Source organism: Prorops nasuta, unplaced genomic scaffold (assembly GCF_024137725.1).
Source record: "Prorops nasuta isolate Cenicafe-Biocafe unplaced genomic scaffold, Cenicafe_Pnas_1.2 PNAS00009, whole genome shotgun sequence".
NCBI classification, from domain to species: Eukaryota; Metazoa; Arthropoda; class Insecta; order Hymenoptera; family Bethylidae; genus Prorops; species Prorops nasuta.
In genome coordinates, this window is record NW_027116806.1 from 8,310,491 (window position 1) to 8,324,088 (window position 13,598).

General features: G+C 35.1%; 3 protein-coding genes across 11 annotated transcripts; 1 reads left to right on the forward strand and 2 right to left on the reverse strand.

The window, feature by feature from the left end:
* The first annotated feature begins 329 nt into the window (after positions 1 to 329).
* Positions 330 to 3,760, forward strand: LOC136776296 (zinc finger protein 84-like). Its single transcript, XM_066731717.1, has 4 exons — positions 330 to 1,134; positions 1,604 to 1,681; positions 1,763 to 1,906; positions 1,989 to 3,760. Exons 2-4 carry the CDS (start codon positions 1,619 to 1,621, stop codon positions 3,528 to 3,530), a joined length of 1,749 nt encoding a protein of 582 aa, XP_066587814.1. The 5' UTR covers positions 330 to 1,134; positions 1,604 to 1,618; the 3' UTR covers positions 3,531 to 3,760.
* A 153-nt stretch (positions 3,761 to 3,913) lies between these two features.
* Positions 3,914 to 8,472, reverse strand: LOC136776297 (regulator of chromosome condensation-like). 3 transcript variants are annotated; one of them, XM_066731720.1, is made up of 7 exons: positions 8,261 to 8,472; positions 8,064 to 8,153; positions 7,713 to 7,877; positions 7,498 to 7,649; positions 6,272 to 6,638; positions 5,907 to 6,179; positions 3,914 to 5,841 (listed from the first exon to the last, which is right to left on the reverse strand). In XM_066731720.1, exons 1-7 carry the CDS (start codon positions 8,265 to 8,267, stop codon positions 5,669 to 5,671), a joined length of 1,227 nt encoding a protein of 408 aa, XP_066587817.1. In that variant the 5' UTR covers positions 8,268 to 8,472; the 3' UTR covers positions 3,914 to 5,668. The 3 variants fall into 3 exon arrangements, with proteins under 3 accessions (XP_066587817.1, XP_066587816.1, XP_066587818.1); XM_066731719.1 differs by having other exon boundaries at positions 7,498 to 7,877; positions 8,261 to 8,458; XM_066731721.1 differs by lacking the exon at positions 8,261 to 8,472 and having other exon boundaries at positions 7,498 to 7,877; positions 7,963 to 8,090.
* A 262-nt stretch (positions 8,473 to 8,734) lies between these two features.
* LOC136776491 (serologically defined colon cancer antigen 8) lies at positions 8,735 to 13,504 on the reverse strand. Of its 7 annotated transcripts, XM_066732040.1 has the most exons (11): positions 13,330 to 13,504; positions 12,819 to 13,244; positions 12,518 to 12,658; positions 12,092 to 12,422; positions 11,174 to 12,035; positions 10,856 to 11,094; positions 10,685 to 10,790; positions 10,345 to 10,462; positions 9,601 to 9,677; positions 9,423 to 9,517; positions 8,735 to 9,346 (listed from the first exon to the last, which is right to left on the reverse strand). In XM_066732040.1, exons 2-11 carry the CDS (start codon positions 13,007 to 13,009, stop codon positions 9,032 to 9,034), a joined length of 2,475 nt encoding a protein of 824 aa, XP_066588137.1. In that variant the 5' UTR covers positions 13,010 to 13,244; positions 13,330 to 13,504; the 3' UTR covers positions 8,735 to 9,031. The 7 variants fall into 7 exon arrangements, 5 of the variants coding, with proteins under 5 accessions (XP_066588137.1, XP_066588139.1, XP_066588138.1 ...); XM_066732042.1 differs by lacking the exon at positions 13,330 to 13,504 and having other exon boundaries at positions 11,174 to 11,984; positions 12,092 to 12,419; positions 12,819 to 13,132; XM_066732041.1 differs by lacking the exon at positions 13,330 to 13,504 and having other exon boundaries at positions 11,174 to 11,984; positions 12,819 to 13,132.
* Positions 13,505 to 13,598: the final 94 nt, after the last annotated feature.

Here is a 13,598-nt window from a genome sequence, read left to right on the forward strand (position 1 = left end):
AAATCCTTCCCCCCACTATGCCTCCCAAGACCGCATCATATAGGGTGCATTTTCAGAAGCAGAACCGCAATCACGGTCGTCCCGAAGATAATATATTTGCTACTTGATTCCTAACCAACGTTTGTCTATTAATAAAATATATTATGTATATATTTAATAAGGTGACGACAAATACATAAATTTTACTCGTGTTGCTAAAATATATATGTTTACAAACTTTATTATGTTATATAGGATATTGGTGTATCTTACCCCGGAGATCTCTCTTTTAATTATATTTTATTATATTATTATAAAACGAAACAGCAAAATATTATTTATTATAGGCAGTTACGGGGAATTAAAATACGATACACATGATTGACACCGAATGATAATGTTATACATTAAAAATATGTTTCATGCAACGAATTTTTTTTATTACAACAATGAATAAAATTCATTAATACGACGAATTTTGTTCATTGTGTAATGACAATTTATTGTTCATTGTTTGCAACATTTTTTCAGCATAATGTATATAATATAATACTAGGATTAGGTACATGTATGTACCTAATATGCGCATTACACACGTTACTGTGGCTCATTCGATAGTACGTACATATATACATCAACACCTCGGTATACTACACGCACGCGCATAAATATAAGTGCATGTCACGGACTCACCACGGTCTCACGCAGTCTCACGGACCACCGACCGACCAAGACCAAACGGAGTACGGACCGTCCGGAGTCCGGACCAACGAAGCAACGAATGTATGACATACGCGAACGTCGCGAACGCGAATAACGCGATGTACTGATGTACACGCGACAGAACAGAATGGACAAATACTAGACACTCGTCAGTCCTCAGTCGTCGCAGTAAATGCTTGTGTTTATATTATATATGCGTGTGCGCATGTTTCTAACACAAATATCTAACGTGCATACTCAGATATCTCTGAATATTTTTTATGGAACGGCAATACATAAGAGTAGATCGAGTAGATATACAGAACCACGCTTGAAAAACGTCACTCACGTCACCAATGTGCCGAGTTTAAGGACGACTGTTAAATATATTTTTGCTTTAAATAAATAAAGTTCTATCTTTGTAACCAATGGATGGTCCATGTAACTTAAGTCGTAAGTATTTCAAAATGACGGATTGTTAGCTGTTATTTGTCCCAAGTCTCATATTATTACAATCGAGTCGACTATCATCGATAATCTGTCATTAACAACAATAACCCAGATATAACAAAAGTCATCAACAGCGTTGGCTGCGCAACAAGCAATTCGATTTTAATATTGTTATGACTATTGTTATCATTGAGGTTGAAAGTTATAAATAATAGAGTTTTTCCTTGGTTACATTCCCACACGCCAAAGTCACCAAAGTGCATTGAGTGATTGTTGTTAGTGCAGATTTAAATGCGTGAATATGGTGTAACGAAAGGAAAAAAGCTATAAACGTTACTTGTACCTATCCAGAATTCCAGAATATCATCTAATCATATATATTCTGTTGTCTTGTTCATCATATAATAGCATTTGCCTTGCTTGAACAACAGAAAATACTGCATCTAAGTGAAGAAATGAATTTCCCTTTCAGAGTTAAGTGTAGCAAATGGAAGGTTTTAAGGTGAAAGATGAACCAATGGATGCATTAGCTATAGAAAGTCAGGTTATGGTAAACGTTTTGTATGAAATTGCAGCACAATTTGCTTCAAAAGAATTACAGCTAGCACTCTAACCTATACATTACTTTAAGGATGAAAGTATTGTAAGCGTTGTGCTTAAAGAAGAACCCAGTGGCAAATTTGAGCCTGACTACATGGAGGATATCTGTTCTGGAACTTTCGACAAGGTGTTTCTACCTATCGAAAACAATGACGTTGACTTTTCTCATGAAATGGTTAGTATCCATTTAAGTAAAAGACTTTATGTTAACACTATAAATCTTTAGAAAACTCTCTTAATAAAATTATTAATTCTAGGTAAAGTTAGAGTTGGAGGGTGAAACAAGTGGACACGCAAATAACCAAATTCCTAAGTATCCAAATTGGGCAGTTCAGATTGACACATCAAATCTGTGTGACAAAGATGATGGGGGAATGCAAAGATGTCTGAATACCACTGATTTTATTCAGGCTCATGACATTGGAAGGCAGACAGGATTTTGCATTAATGGACAGCAACCAAAGTTTTATAAAATTCAGTGTTCAATTTGTAAGAAATGGTTTTTGAATAATGACTCAATGGTTACGCACTTAAGAATGCACTGCAGTGGAAATCAGTGTGAAGTTTGCCAACAGAGTTTCGAGGACATCACAAGTCTGCATGCTCACATGTTAACTCATGTTGGTATGACTCCATTAGAGTGCAATATTTGTCAAAAAAGATTTGCTTATAAATGGTGTTTACGAAGCCACATGCAAATGCATGTTTTGGAAAAGCCTTATGACTGTGAAGCATTGCAACAAGCATTCATGAAGAGACCTGGAAGTGAACAGATTTTAAGCTCGGATGAGAGACCCTTCAAATGTGATATTTGTCATGCAACATTTAGGGAGAAAGGAAATATGAATAGACACATGTTAATTCATACAGGAGAAAGACCATATAAATGTGATATATGCTTTGCAGCATTTCGGGAAAAAGCAAAGTTAAATACACATATGCCGCTTCATACAGGTATTAAACAATTTAAATGTACGATGTGTCACCGATCGTTTGCGCAAAAAACGGCGCTCAATAATCACATGTTAGCGCATAGCGGAGAAAAGCCGCATGCATGTAATATCTGCGAAAAAACATATAAAAGAAAATCTGAATTAATTAGACACGCTATGGTTCATACCGGGGAAAGGCCGTATGAATGTAAGGAATGCCTTATGACTTTTAGAGAAAAAGCAAAATTGAACTCACACATGCTTGTGCATACAGGGGAAAAACCACATGAATGCCGCATATGTCATAAAGCGTGCGCACGAAAATCAGATCTGAATAGCCACATGCTATTACACACCGGTGGTCAGTACGATTGTAAAGTGTGTGGCAAAATATTTACTCGAAAGTCAGATCTCAACAGGCATACTTTAATTCACACAGGAGAGAAGCCATTTGCCTGTGATCTGTGCGATATGGCGTTTAGGGAAAAGACGAGACTAAATTCTCATATGCTTATACACACGGGCGATAAAAGGCATGCTTGTCACATTTGTCAAAAAACGTTTAAAGAGAAATCTGCTTTAAGGAAACATATGTTAAGCCACACGGGCGATAGACCTTATGAATGTTATGTTTGCCACAAAGCTTTCACGCAAAAAACTACTTTAAATAGTCATATTCTGGTTCATGCAGCTGAAATACCTTACGAGTGTAGTACTTGTCAAAAAATATTTAAAGATAAAGCCACTTTAAAGAAACATTTAGCAATGCACATCAACGAAAAAACACACGAATGCCTGATTTGCTTGAAGAAATTCGCCCACAAAGCGGCGTTAAATAACCACTTGTCAACTAATCATACGTCATAATTAAAGTTATCTAGTCTCTCATAGCTCTCAGTTTCTTTACAATGAATATACCGTATCTCCGTGATTATATATATGTTTGCTCATTCATTTTATGTCAATTTGTACTTCTGTTACAAATTATATTTTTCGTGTGTATGCTAATACAATAAATTTATCTATTTGCGAATTAAATTCGCTTTACTGTATAGAAATATAACAGACATTAACAATATACCTTATTATAAAAAACATATCAGCTTTTAAAGCAGACTTCATTAATGATTTATGTCCATGCATTCCATATCTGGATAAAATCTTATCACTCATTTATGGAGACTAAATGTATGATATGAATGAATCTACTTAATTATGTTATTATTTGCTTAATAATATACTTTCATATAGATTTACACAGTGTGTTAAAGCTGTATTTTTAGTTAATTTTGTTAAACAGCACATTGATTTTGGAAATTACATTGAAAGTTCGTCAAACAGCGTAATAGCTATTTACAAATTGCACCGCATGATGATTGTATTAAAATAAATATATATTTTTACAGAATACAAAACAGAATATACATAGTAATATACAATTGCACATCTTCTATCAGCATGTAGTTATAATTAGTACAGTGAATAGAACATTTTTTCTTATTCCTTATTATTGTAAATTAGGGTTTCTTATCATAATAGCAATTGTTTCGCGTAGATTTAAACAAGTTTACTCGTTGATGAAATCTCGTTTATTTAAATTTAGACTTAAGCTGTTCTTATTTGTATAAACATTATGAATTATCAAACAATATTGTTTCAAAATGGTTGTTTAACTTAGTGGTATTTTATTTAATATTGGAATTTTTTACTTTCTTCTAAGCTTAAACCAAGTTAGAGAAAAAATATTGAATTTAAAATATTCTTTAATATCATTTGATTAGTAAAGTCATGTTAAATACAAATACAACATTACTCTTTGACAATGTTTAAAAAGGTAACAATTTAATTATAGTGAAAAAATTTATTTCATATCAGTACACAATTATAAATAAAAAACAGTTCAATCTAACACTCTCTTAATAATAAACAAGTACAATATGATATCATTTTTAACATTTAGACTACCTTTTTAAATACATACGTCATTTAATGGGAACATTTAAACGTATTTTCAAAAATATATTGTTCACTGAATATCTTATACAACTGATTTGTACTCGTTATGAAACATTTTGTTAAACACTTACAAACGAAGCTACTAACAATTTGTAGTTTGAAATGAAAACAAACTTTCCAATTTAATCAAATACTTGATTCATAATACGTTTCCTCGTTTCTTTCCTATTAAAGTTAAAGTTCATAAAAGTTTTCTACAAATTCATTCTAGAATTTTCACATATTTGTGGATTTACAATCATATATGAAGAATCGTTTTCATATTAACTGCACATAAATGCTTGATCAGTTAAAGTTATTGCTTTCTGTATGCTTTACTCTTATAAATTTTATCATAGAATAATGATAATTGAATAATCAAGCTTATTCTACTATGAATCAGTTGTTTCTTCGTTTACTATTTATAGTGGAATAAAGGGCCAAACTTGAAACGAAGGATGGATGTTCGACCCAGCATCCTCGAATAGATTACAACAATGATTGTGGACCAACAGAACTCAGCTAGAATTTATTCCGAGGCTATTTTGGACTCCAATTCGGGGAAAGAGCTCGAAATTGAGTGTCCCTTATCGCGGAGATGTCTTGTAACACGTCCGTAGCTGTTTAGTGAAAATTCGAGGGAGCTGGGTGCGAAATAAGTTTGTCGAGTGATTTCGGAAAATTGAGGCTGAGCGAAGCTTGTATCAAAATGTTTTCAAATCAAGCCTCATTGAGCACGCTTAATGTTGTTGAATAAGCCGTTAAACTACGACCTTGGATCGTGTTATTGTTTTCATTTTAATTGGGCTGCATGCGATATTTATACCTTTTTCGGACGGTTAGAGAACGATTGAAGGCTATCTATATTGCTACGCTCGATACAGTTAAGATCGTACGCGAAACTACTGATTGTAATTTCTATTGTACAATACACAAGAAAGCGGAAACAAATTTATTAATTACAACACCTTAAATACAGCGTTCTTTTTGTTCAACCTCATTTGTGAAATTTACACTGTTTGTGTCACGGCCATTATTATAGTATGTTGTCCACCACCAGCAACTTTAACAACGGATTTGCCTTTCAAGTCTTTTCCTTTTATCAATACTGGGGAATCTACGTCATCTTCCGAGCCTGTACCTAATTGTCCACTTGATCCCATTCCCCATGCATAGAGCTCACCTGAAATATTAGTAGGATCTTCTAATATAAATATTTATATAAACTAATGAATACTGAAATTATACCTGTTTCTGTTACTGCAAACGATTGTGCACTACCAGCAGCTATGTCAATACACTTAATAGAGCTTAAGGCTGGTATTAAAGTTAACTGTTTTGCATCAGTACAGTTGGATCCTAAGCCAAGTCGCCCATATTCTTTTCGACCAAGAACAAATACTTGTCCTTTCTCATCCAAAGCTAATGTGTGATGTAGACCCGAGCTAATATGTTTCCATTCCGTTCCACTAAAAGTTTCAGATATTCTTGGGTGGAAATGGGTTGTCTCCTCTTCTAACCCTGTGCAATATATTAAATAATTCATTATTACAATATCAACCTTCAAATAATATATAAAATTATTTATGAAGTTTTAATGCAAATAGTTATACCAATTTGAAAATAATTATTTAAGCCGAATACATAAATAGATCCATTGAAATACTCTTTAGCGAATGTGCAGTAAGTTCCTGCCCAAATATCAGAGAATTTAAGCTTCTTTGTAATTTTAAATTGTGCTAGCTCAGGAACTAATAGAGATGCTAGACCAAGCCTTCCATATCTACTATTGTTTCTACTTCCTTTCCGTCCTAATTGGCCTTGCTCTGCACATCCACAAGTGTATACATGGCCATTTTCAGAAAGTAAAACTAAATGATCAGCACCAGAGGCAATTTTAACTATTTTAGCATTAGGTGTTATTTCTACAGGTGAACGTTCATTTCCTTTTATAGTCAATCCCATATTTCCATGAGAGTCCTGCAAGAATAAGTAAAAATTTTGTTTAAAACTATATTGACACTTTTTAAGTATAAGAAAAGTAACATCTGAGATTTTTCACTTAATTTGTTAAAAGTTGGTATCTCTGTTACATTTAGAAATACATAAAATTTTAAAAGAATGTGTAGTTCATTTTGAAAATAATCATATTACCTTTGTAAGCACACAATCTATTTTCATTGCTATTTTCACCCATACATCTCAAGGCTATTGGCATTTTTTTATTCAATCAAATTCTATACTTTTTGTTGTGTATTGTTATAACGTATATAAAGAGCTTTTCAAAATAATATACTAATGTACCATTTAATCCAAACGTGTGTTATTCTTTTGGATTAGAAAACATATATAGCTACAGATTGTCTTAAGACTTACATGATCATAAAACATAAACATAAGAATCCACTTGCATGCCTATAATATTAAATACAAATATTCTACAACTATCTGGATTAAATAGTACACACTAGAAAAGTGATTAGTTCATTTAGTTAGCCTGATTCTAATTTTTTAGCAAAATCTATATTACCCTATAAAATAAAAAGGTCGGTTAAATTTCCTATTTTCTGTGCTACAATGATTCATTGAAAAAATTTTCAAATATAAGTTATAAGAATGTGCAATATAAAATATAGTATTTTATTAAAAAAGAAATGTCTATGACTTTGAAGTACCAATGAAATTCATCAAGAAAACAGATTGATTCCTATATTATTCATTTCAATGCAATTAATTCTTTGAATATTTTTGGCATTTTCAAATCTAACAGAGATGTAAACTTACAACACTTCAGGAAAATCCCTTATACACACACATATATATAAAATTGGGAAGCTACCCTAAATGATCCCCACGCAAAAACTCGCCCATCCTCTAATAAAGCAGCACTATGTGAGTCCCCTGCAGTCACTTGAATAGCTTTACCAGGTATTTCTACTAAGCCTGGCTCAGTTTCTGAGCCCTCTTTAGATGTGTCCCTACCCAGTGCTCCTTCATCGTTACATCCGAATGTTAATATTTCTCCAGTAATCTTAAGGCATACATTATGCATACCACCAGCAGCAATAGCAATGATATCAGTAAGTTGTGAGACAATAGCTGGTTTCATCTTTTCCATAACATCTTCACCCAATCCCAGTTGACCTACGTCTCCTTGTCCAAAAGTAAGAACTAATCCAGGTATTGTAGTTTGTTGTAGATTAGGTTTTACTTTTATTTCTATAATACAAATTTAAATTAATATGTATACGAATACAATGAATGAAAAAAAAGATTGAATAAGCTTTAAATATATTTTGTAAACCTTATAAAAAAGTATCTGGTATAAAGGTGAACTTAAATTCCCAGATAACGGAATGATTGTATTTTCGTTATTTTAATACAAATGAAATAAAAAAAAACTACCTTCTACTTTTCTTTTTTTGGAACCAGACGAGCTTACTGATGAATTTGAAACTGTTCGTTTCAATGCCTGCTTTCGTTTCCTCGGCGGCACTACAAATTTTTTAGGTTATATTTATATAAAATATTACTTCTATAAATTTTAATTATATTATAAATAATATAGATATAAGTGTTACTTTTATGCATTATATACATACTTTTCATTGAAAGAATATGCTATGATTTACAAACACCCGATTCACCTAAATCTCTTCAGTTTTTACTGCCTTGGCGCCAAAAATTATAAAACGTGTTCTAAGCGTAGGGCGACTGGCGGTACAATGAGCATTGGTAATGGTGATTGGTGAGTACGAAGTGAGATGAAATGAACGAACGGTGAGCGCCACTGCATTATTCAAAATGAAGGAATTGGAATTATTGGAAACGCTGGTTGATGGTTCCTGGTGTAGCCGCACGTAAAATTGAACGTGTCACAATTCGTTCCAATGAAGTATGAACCATTCATAAAAAAATGCTTTCGAGTCAAATATATGTGACTACATATATAAGGTCTGTTCTCGTTGGCCTACACTTTTAACACTTTCTACACTTTCCGTATTTCTGTCTTTGTCCATTGTATAAGTTGACACCCTAAAAAGTGCACAAAGTGTAAAAAGTGTAGGCAACGAGAACAGACCTATAGAGTCACAATCTTAGTAACAAAATCTAAATGGATCCAATTAAGAGAATAAAAGATATCCTATTATATACCAACATGTTTATTATATCTATACGATACATTATTAGCTTAATGTCACTAAATATATGATAATAATAACAACAATTACTCATTTCCAACCTGCAAATATTTTTCATTTGAAACGAAACAATAAAACTGTTCTAGCGCAGAGCGAGTATTACTTTAACTATCTGATTGATTATGCCACACATGCACAAATAAGGATTTTGCATTAAATCCTCAGAGAAATTTAATTAGTCGTATTTTTATTACTTTGCTGATCGTACTGAGCTTCATCCTGCGTTTCAGCTTTCATACTGTATTGCCCATCTTGCATATAATTCTGATCATATTGGGAAGGATTATATTGATCGTATTCACTGTACTGTTGCTCTGTTGGATAATTTTCATAGTCCTGATTATTCATTTGATATTTATCTTGTATGTTGTGATCTTCGTTTTGCAAAGAATATTCATGAGTAGCTTCTAAATTTTCGATTTCGGCTTTATCGTGTACATTCTGCTCACTCATCGCGTTATAGCCCGTTTGGATCATATCGGTAGCCTGAAATATTTATTTATCTTTAGCAAATGAAATTAATTGTTTTACATGCATGGTAAACTGAAAAATGTGATTTTACAGATTGTATAATTCCTTGTTGCTGATCGACAGGATTTCTTGAAATATTATCATATACGTAAGACTGTTCATTATTAGACATAATAGAAGAATTTACTAGAAATACGATATACATTATTATTGTTAAAAATAGGATAAAATATTGTTATTTATTAATTAATAGTTTAAATTGTACAAACCAGTTTGTTTATCAATAGTATTTTGTATTTTATTTGATAAGTATTTTATGTTGTCTTGTAGGCTGGCCATTTCTTCCCTAGAAAAAAAGAAATATTATTTTCAATAAATTCATAAAAAAAGTGTTGAAAGAAGAGAAACATTAAGTAATATATACTATATAATCACAGCAATAAGAATTTATTTTTTACATGGGTGAGTTTTGGCTGTATATACCTAATCGAATTTTACTACTGTGTTGATAGAGGAGGAGCCTTGGCTGATACTATACGAACCAACTTCTTTTTAGGCATTACTTTAACTTTCAGATCAACTTTAACGGTGCGTTTCTTGTTGGGAGATGGATTGGACTTATTGGCAGTTGCAATTTCTCCCTTGTTACCCTCTGTCAACACAGAATTCTCGATATTTAACGACGCTGCTTGCATTCACCCTGATAGCATATACTAATACGATTAACGGTGAAACTATAGCTCTTATTTTTAAAGATAATTAATATTGACTAATTTTATGCAGGGTAAATGGATTATTGTAATGACTAAAGTTTTTCTTTATATATGAATGTATGAACTTATTTGAGCAATTAATACAATAATGACATAAAAATAATGAATGGAAAAGTTCAACGTAAAATAGCGTTAAAAAATTCTGATTTTCCAAGGTGAATTTTAGAATTGATCTTGATAGATTATGCTATACAGGCTTTGTGCAAGGGTGTCTCAATCTACGTAAATCGTAAAATATACTTGTGTTTGATGCTGTTAGCTTCCAAGCGTTGTGTGAGAGATTGGCATTCAGCAGAGAGCTGAGAGACAAGAGTCGCTTGGCTGTTTAAGGTTCCTTCTAACCCAGCCACTGTAGAAGCTAAGAAATTCAGCTCCATTAGTCAATTTGTTGAAAATTGACCAAGCCTTCTCTCTACCCATGCTAGGCATAATGTCGCCATGCCGATTTCCCACACAATAATAATAATCATCATAACAGTATGAATAATATAGAGCAATTAATAAAAATAACGTAATAGAAAGATGAAAAACAGCTGATAGACAATATACCCAACATAGGCATACTCAAACATTTATTTACCATGCTTGCTCTCCATTTCCATTATCATCGTTGTCAATTCTTTGTCCTTATCAGCTTTACCCTGGTCCTTATTTTCCTCAAGTTTCGCCATTTTACTCATGTTTATCTGTAAACGAGTCTCGAATTATCGCACTTTTAAAAAAAATCTCAATCTTTCTCCCCATCCGTTACTTCTTTTTCCAACGATGAGATTTGTTCGGTTAATCGTAAATTCTCCCTACGACAGTGGACCAAGTCGGCATCGGCCCGCTCCAATCTTTGCTTGTAAGAATTGATCTCGGTCTGGAGCCTACTCTGCTCCTGTCTAGCTTGTCTCTCGATTCTCTCGGTAGCTAATTTCCCAGCAAGGATCTCCTGTTCTGCCGAATCCTTTTCTGTCAGCGCCTGGCTGAGATCGCTCTGCAGCATCGCTGAAAATCAAACAATTAATATTTTATAATAAGCAAGAGGGTGCTTGGACATGTTGAGATTTTCAGCATGCGGATATACAGATTTTATTTTGAAGTTCCTTCTTCAGGCTGTCGATCAGTAGTTGTTTCTGATTGAGGTCCCTCCTGAGTTCGGCGAGTTCCCGGCGTTGCTTCTCAGCTTCCAATTGGGATTTGCTGGCGGCGTCCCAATGGGCCGCGATATCAGCCGACAACTGCTCAACCTGCTGGCTATATCTGCGCTCTATTTGCTGCCTCTCCTCGGAAATGCGTTTGCTGGTCTCGTGAGTAGCCTCCCTGATCCTCTCGTGTTGCCTCTCAAGCTCGTCCCTCAGCCTCCTTACTTCCGCTTCGGCTTGGGCCTTCTCGAACTCGGCCTGCTGTGCCATATCAATTGACCTTTTGACCTTGTGAGTAGCATCGAGCTCCCTGTCGCGCAGCATCGACAAATTTTTCTGTATCTCCTCGAGTTTCACCTCAGCCTCGTATTTCGATCTCAACGCCTGATCGAGCTGAATCTTCAGCTCCGAGCTTCCGCTGTACTCCTCCGGTCTCGTTGAAGAACCCTTACCCTCCTGGGCCTTCCTCAGCTCCAATCTAGCCTGTGTCAACTGTGCCTCCAGCTCGCTTATTCTCGACTCGAAAACTATACTCGGACCCTCTAGGACAGGATACAGCTTTGATTTCTTCGATCCACGCGTCCCTTCGTCTCCATCTATAACAGCCGTTTCCTCTGCCTCACCTCCCTCCCCCTCCTCCTCCCCCTGGCTTCTTCCATTTTCGGTGTTCCTCAGACTCTTTCGCTCCGTCAAAGCTCCTCTCAAAAAGCCCGTTTTGGTCCTGCTGTGAAGCACCTCGTTTTCCGCTACCACCTGCGCGATACCGTTTCGATCAATTAATGATAAATCCCGTATCCTCGACTTCTGTTGAAATAATCGTGTATATTTATCATGGTATACGCGTGGTTCGTGTAATTTACCTCTCTGACTTTTGCCAACAGATTAGATAGTTCATCTCTGCAATATTGAGATTCCTGTTCCAGTTGCTCGATGTACTCTTCCTGCTTCTCGATGAAGGACATCAGTTCCGGTGGAACCGAATGATCCGTGATGGCTGGTACCAAATTACCACAAGGTTTAGTGTTCCTAATCGTGGCTGATGAATAGGGACTTTTGCTGGGTGATGGGTCTCTCCCTTGTACTTCCCTCGACCTTGAGCACTCGCTGATGTAACTACGATCATCCGCATCCCCCACCGATTCGTTGATCTTTGTATTGCCATTTCGATAAAAGTGTCTTATGTACGGTCTCCTTTGAAAATTGGTAAGAAAAAAACCTCCAAGTATAAATTATTTAATTCTCAACATTTTTAAGTTTCTTTTTTTTTTGGTAAATAAATTTATTACCCCGTAGTAGTATTTCTAGGAGCAGCATAGGACTCTGCAAGTAAATACTTCAGTTTGGAGACTGCCTCTCTGTAGGTAACTTCTGTGTAATCGGTAACTTTCTTCTTGCCTACGTCCATCTTGGGGAACGCATTGATTTTTCTGAAAAATTATAATATTTTTAATAATCATAATAATATAGTAATGATTCGTGCGATTGGGAGGCATATCGTGTTGTGATAGAAATTCATAGTTCGCACGTAAAAGGAAATAATCGATAAATTGATGGTAGGGAACGTATGTGGGAAAAGCGCAATTATACCTAGTTTTCAAGCGTCTGCAGGGTCTGCCAGTAATGTCGGCGGTGTAGGACGTTAAGCTGGGAATGATTTTCGGCCTGAAATAGGATCTTAGTGGGAATTTGGGTCGAAGGAGATAGGACGTAAAGGTTGTCGGGGAAGCGGTGGATGTGCCGATGAATCGGCTACGCCGGCTGTAGCTGCTTCCGAGCATCCTCGATCAGTAAGTTTCTTCCAATCACAGCGAGTTAGCTTCCGGTTTGAACACTCTGAACTGGACGGCTAGACTCGACCAACTCAGCTTTTGCTGCTAACACCGCGTTCGCACACTCAGGGACGATCGATGAAGCTACAGTCACGTCTCTGTTTCTCGTACATGTATGCTGAAGAAAAATCGAACTTGACGACGGTTCCTGGCAGTGGATCGCGTGCGATTCCCTCGTCCATCCCTACCCAAGACAGCCCGTACCATCAGACACCGATATCTCGTGACTCCTAATTATACATGGTTTCTCCTTCCTCCACTTTACTCACAAGAATATCTTCGCTGCATTATTCTACTCAAATCTCTTCAATTCCATTTTAGCGACTTTTACTTTCTTTATATAAAATACCTTCTTCGGCCATTTTCTACAGGTTGCATCATCAAAATTCGGGTCAAAATCAATTTAAAATTTAATTGAGTTTTTTTTAGATTTCCCTTTGGCGCATAATGCCTACCTCTATTTTTTCTTCCTAAAAAGATACCATTTTTACCATGTATATTCTATAAGATTTCTTTTTGTAATATATTCATAAGAATT

Bases quoted from the DNA above. Each gene is read 5' to 3' on its own strand.
- LOC136776491 (XM_066732040.1), bottom strand. From the start codon at position 13,009: ATGCTCGGAAGCAGCTACAGCCGGCGTAGCCGATTCATCGGCACATCC. The intron at 12,659-12,818 runs GTATAATTGCGC...ATAATTTTTCAG, and splicing joins TGCAGACGCTTGAAAACTAG to AAAAATCAATGCGTTCCCCA. The intron at 12,036-12,091 runs GTAAATTACACG...TTATTTCAACAG, and splicing joins TGTTGGCAAAAGTCAGAGAG to AAGTCGAGGATACGGGATTT.
- LOC136776297 (XM_066731719.1), bottom strand. The intron at 7,878-8,063 runs GTAGTTTTTTTT...TTTGTATTATAG, and splicing joins CAAAAAAAGAAAAGTAGAAG to AAATAAAAGTAAAACCTAAT. The intron at 5,842-5,906 runs GTATAATTTCAG...CTAATATTTCAG, and splicing joins GTTTGCAGTAACAGAAACAG to GTGAGCTCTATGCATGGGGA.
- LOC136776296 (XM_066731717.1), top strand. From the start codon at position 1,619: ATGGAAGGTTTTAAGGTGAAAGATGAACCAATGGATGCATTAGCTATA. The intron at 1,682-1,762 runs GTAAACGTTTTG...CATTACTTTAAG, and splicing joins CTATAGAAAGTCAGGTTATG to GATGAAAGTATTGTAAGCGT. The intron at 1,907-1,988 runs GTTAGTATCCAT...TATTAATTCTAG, and splicing joins TTGACTTTTCTCATGAAATG to GTAAAGTTAGAGTTGGAGGG.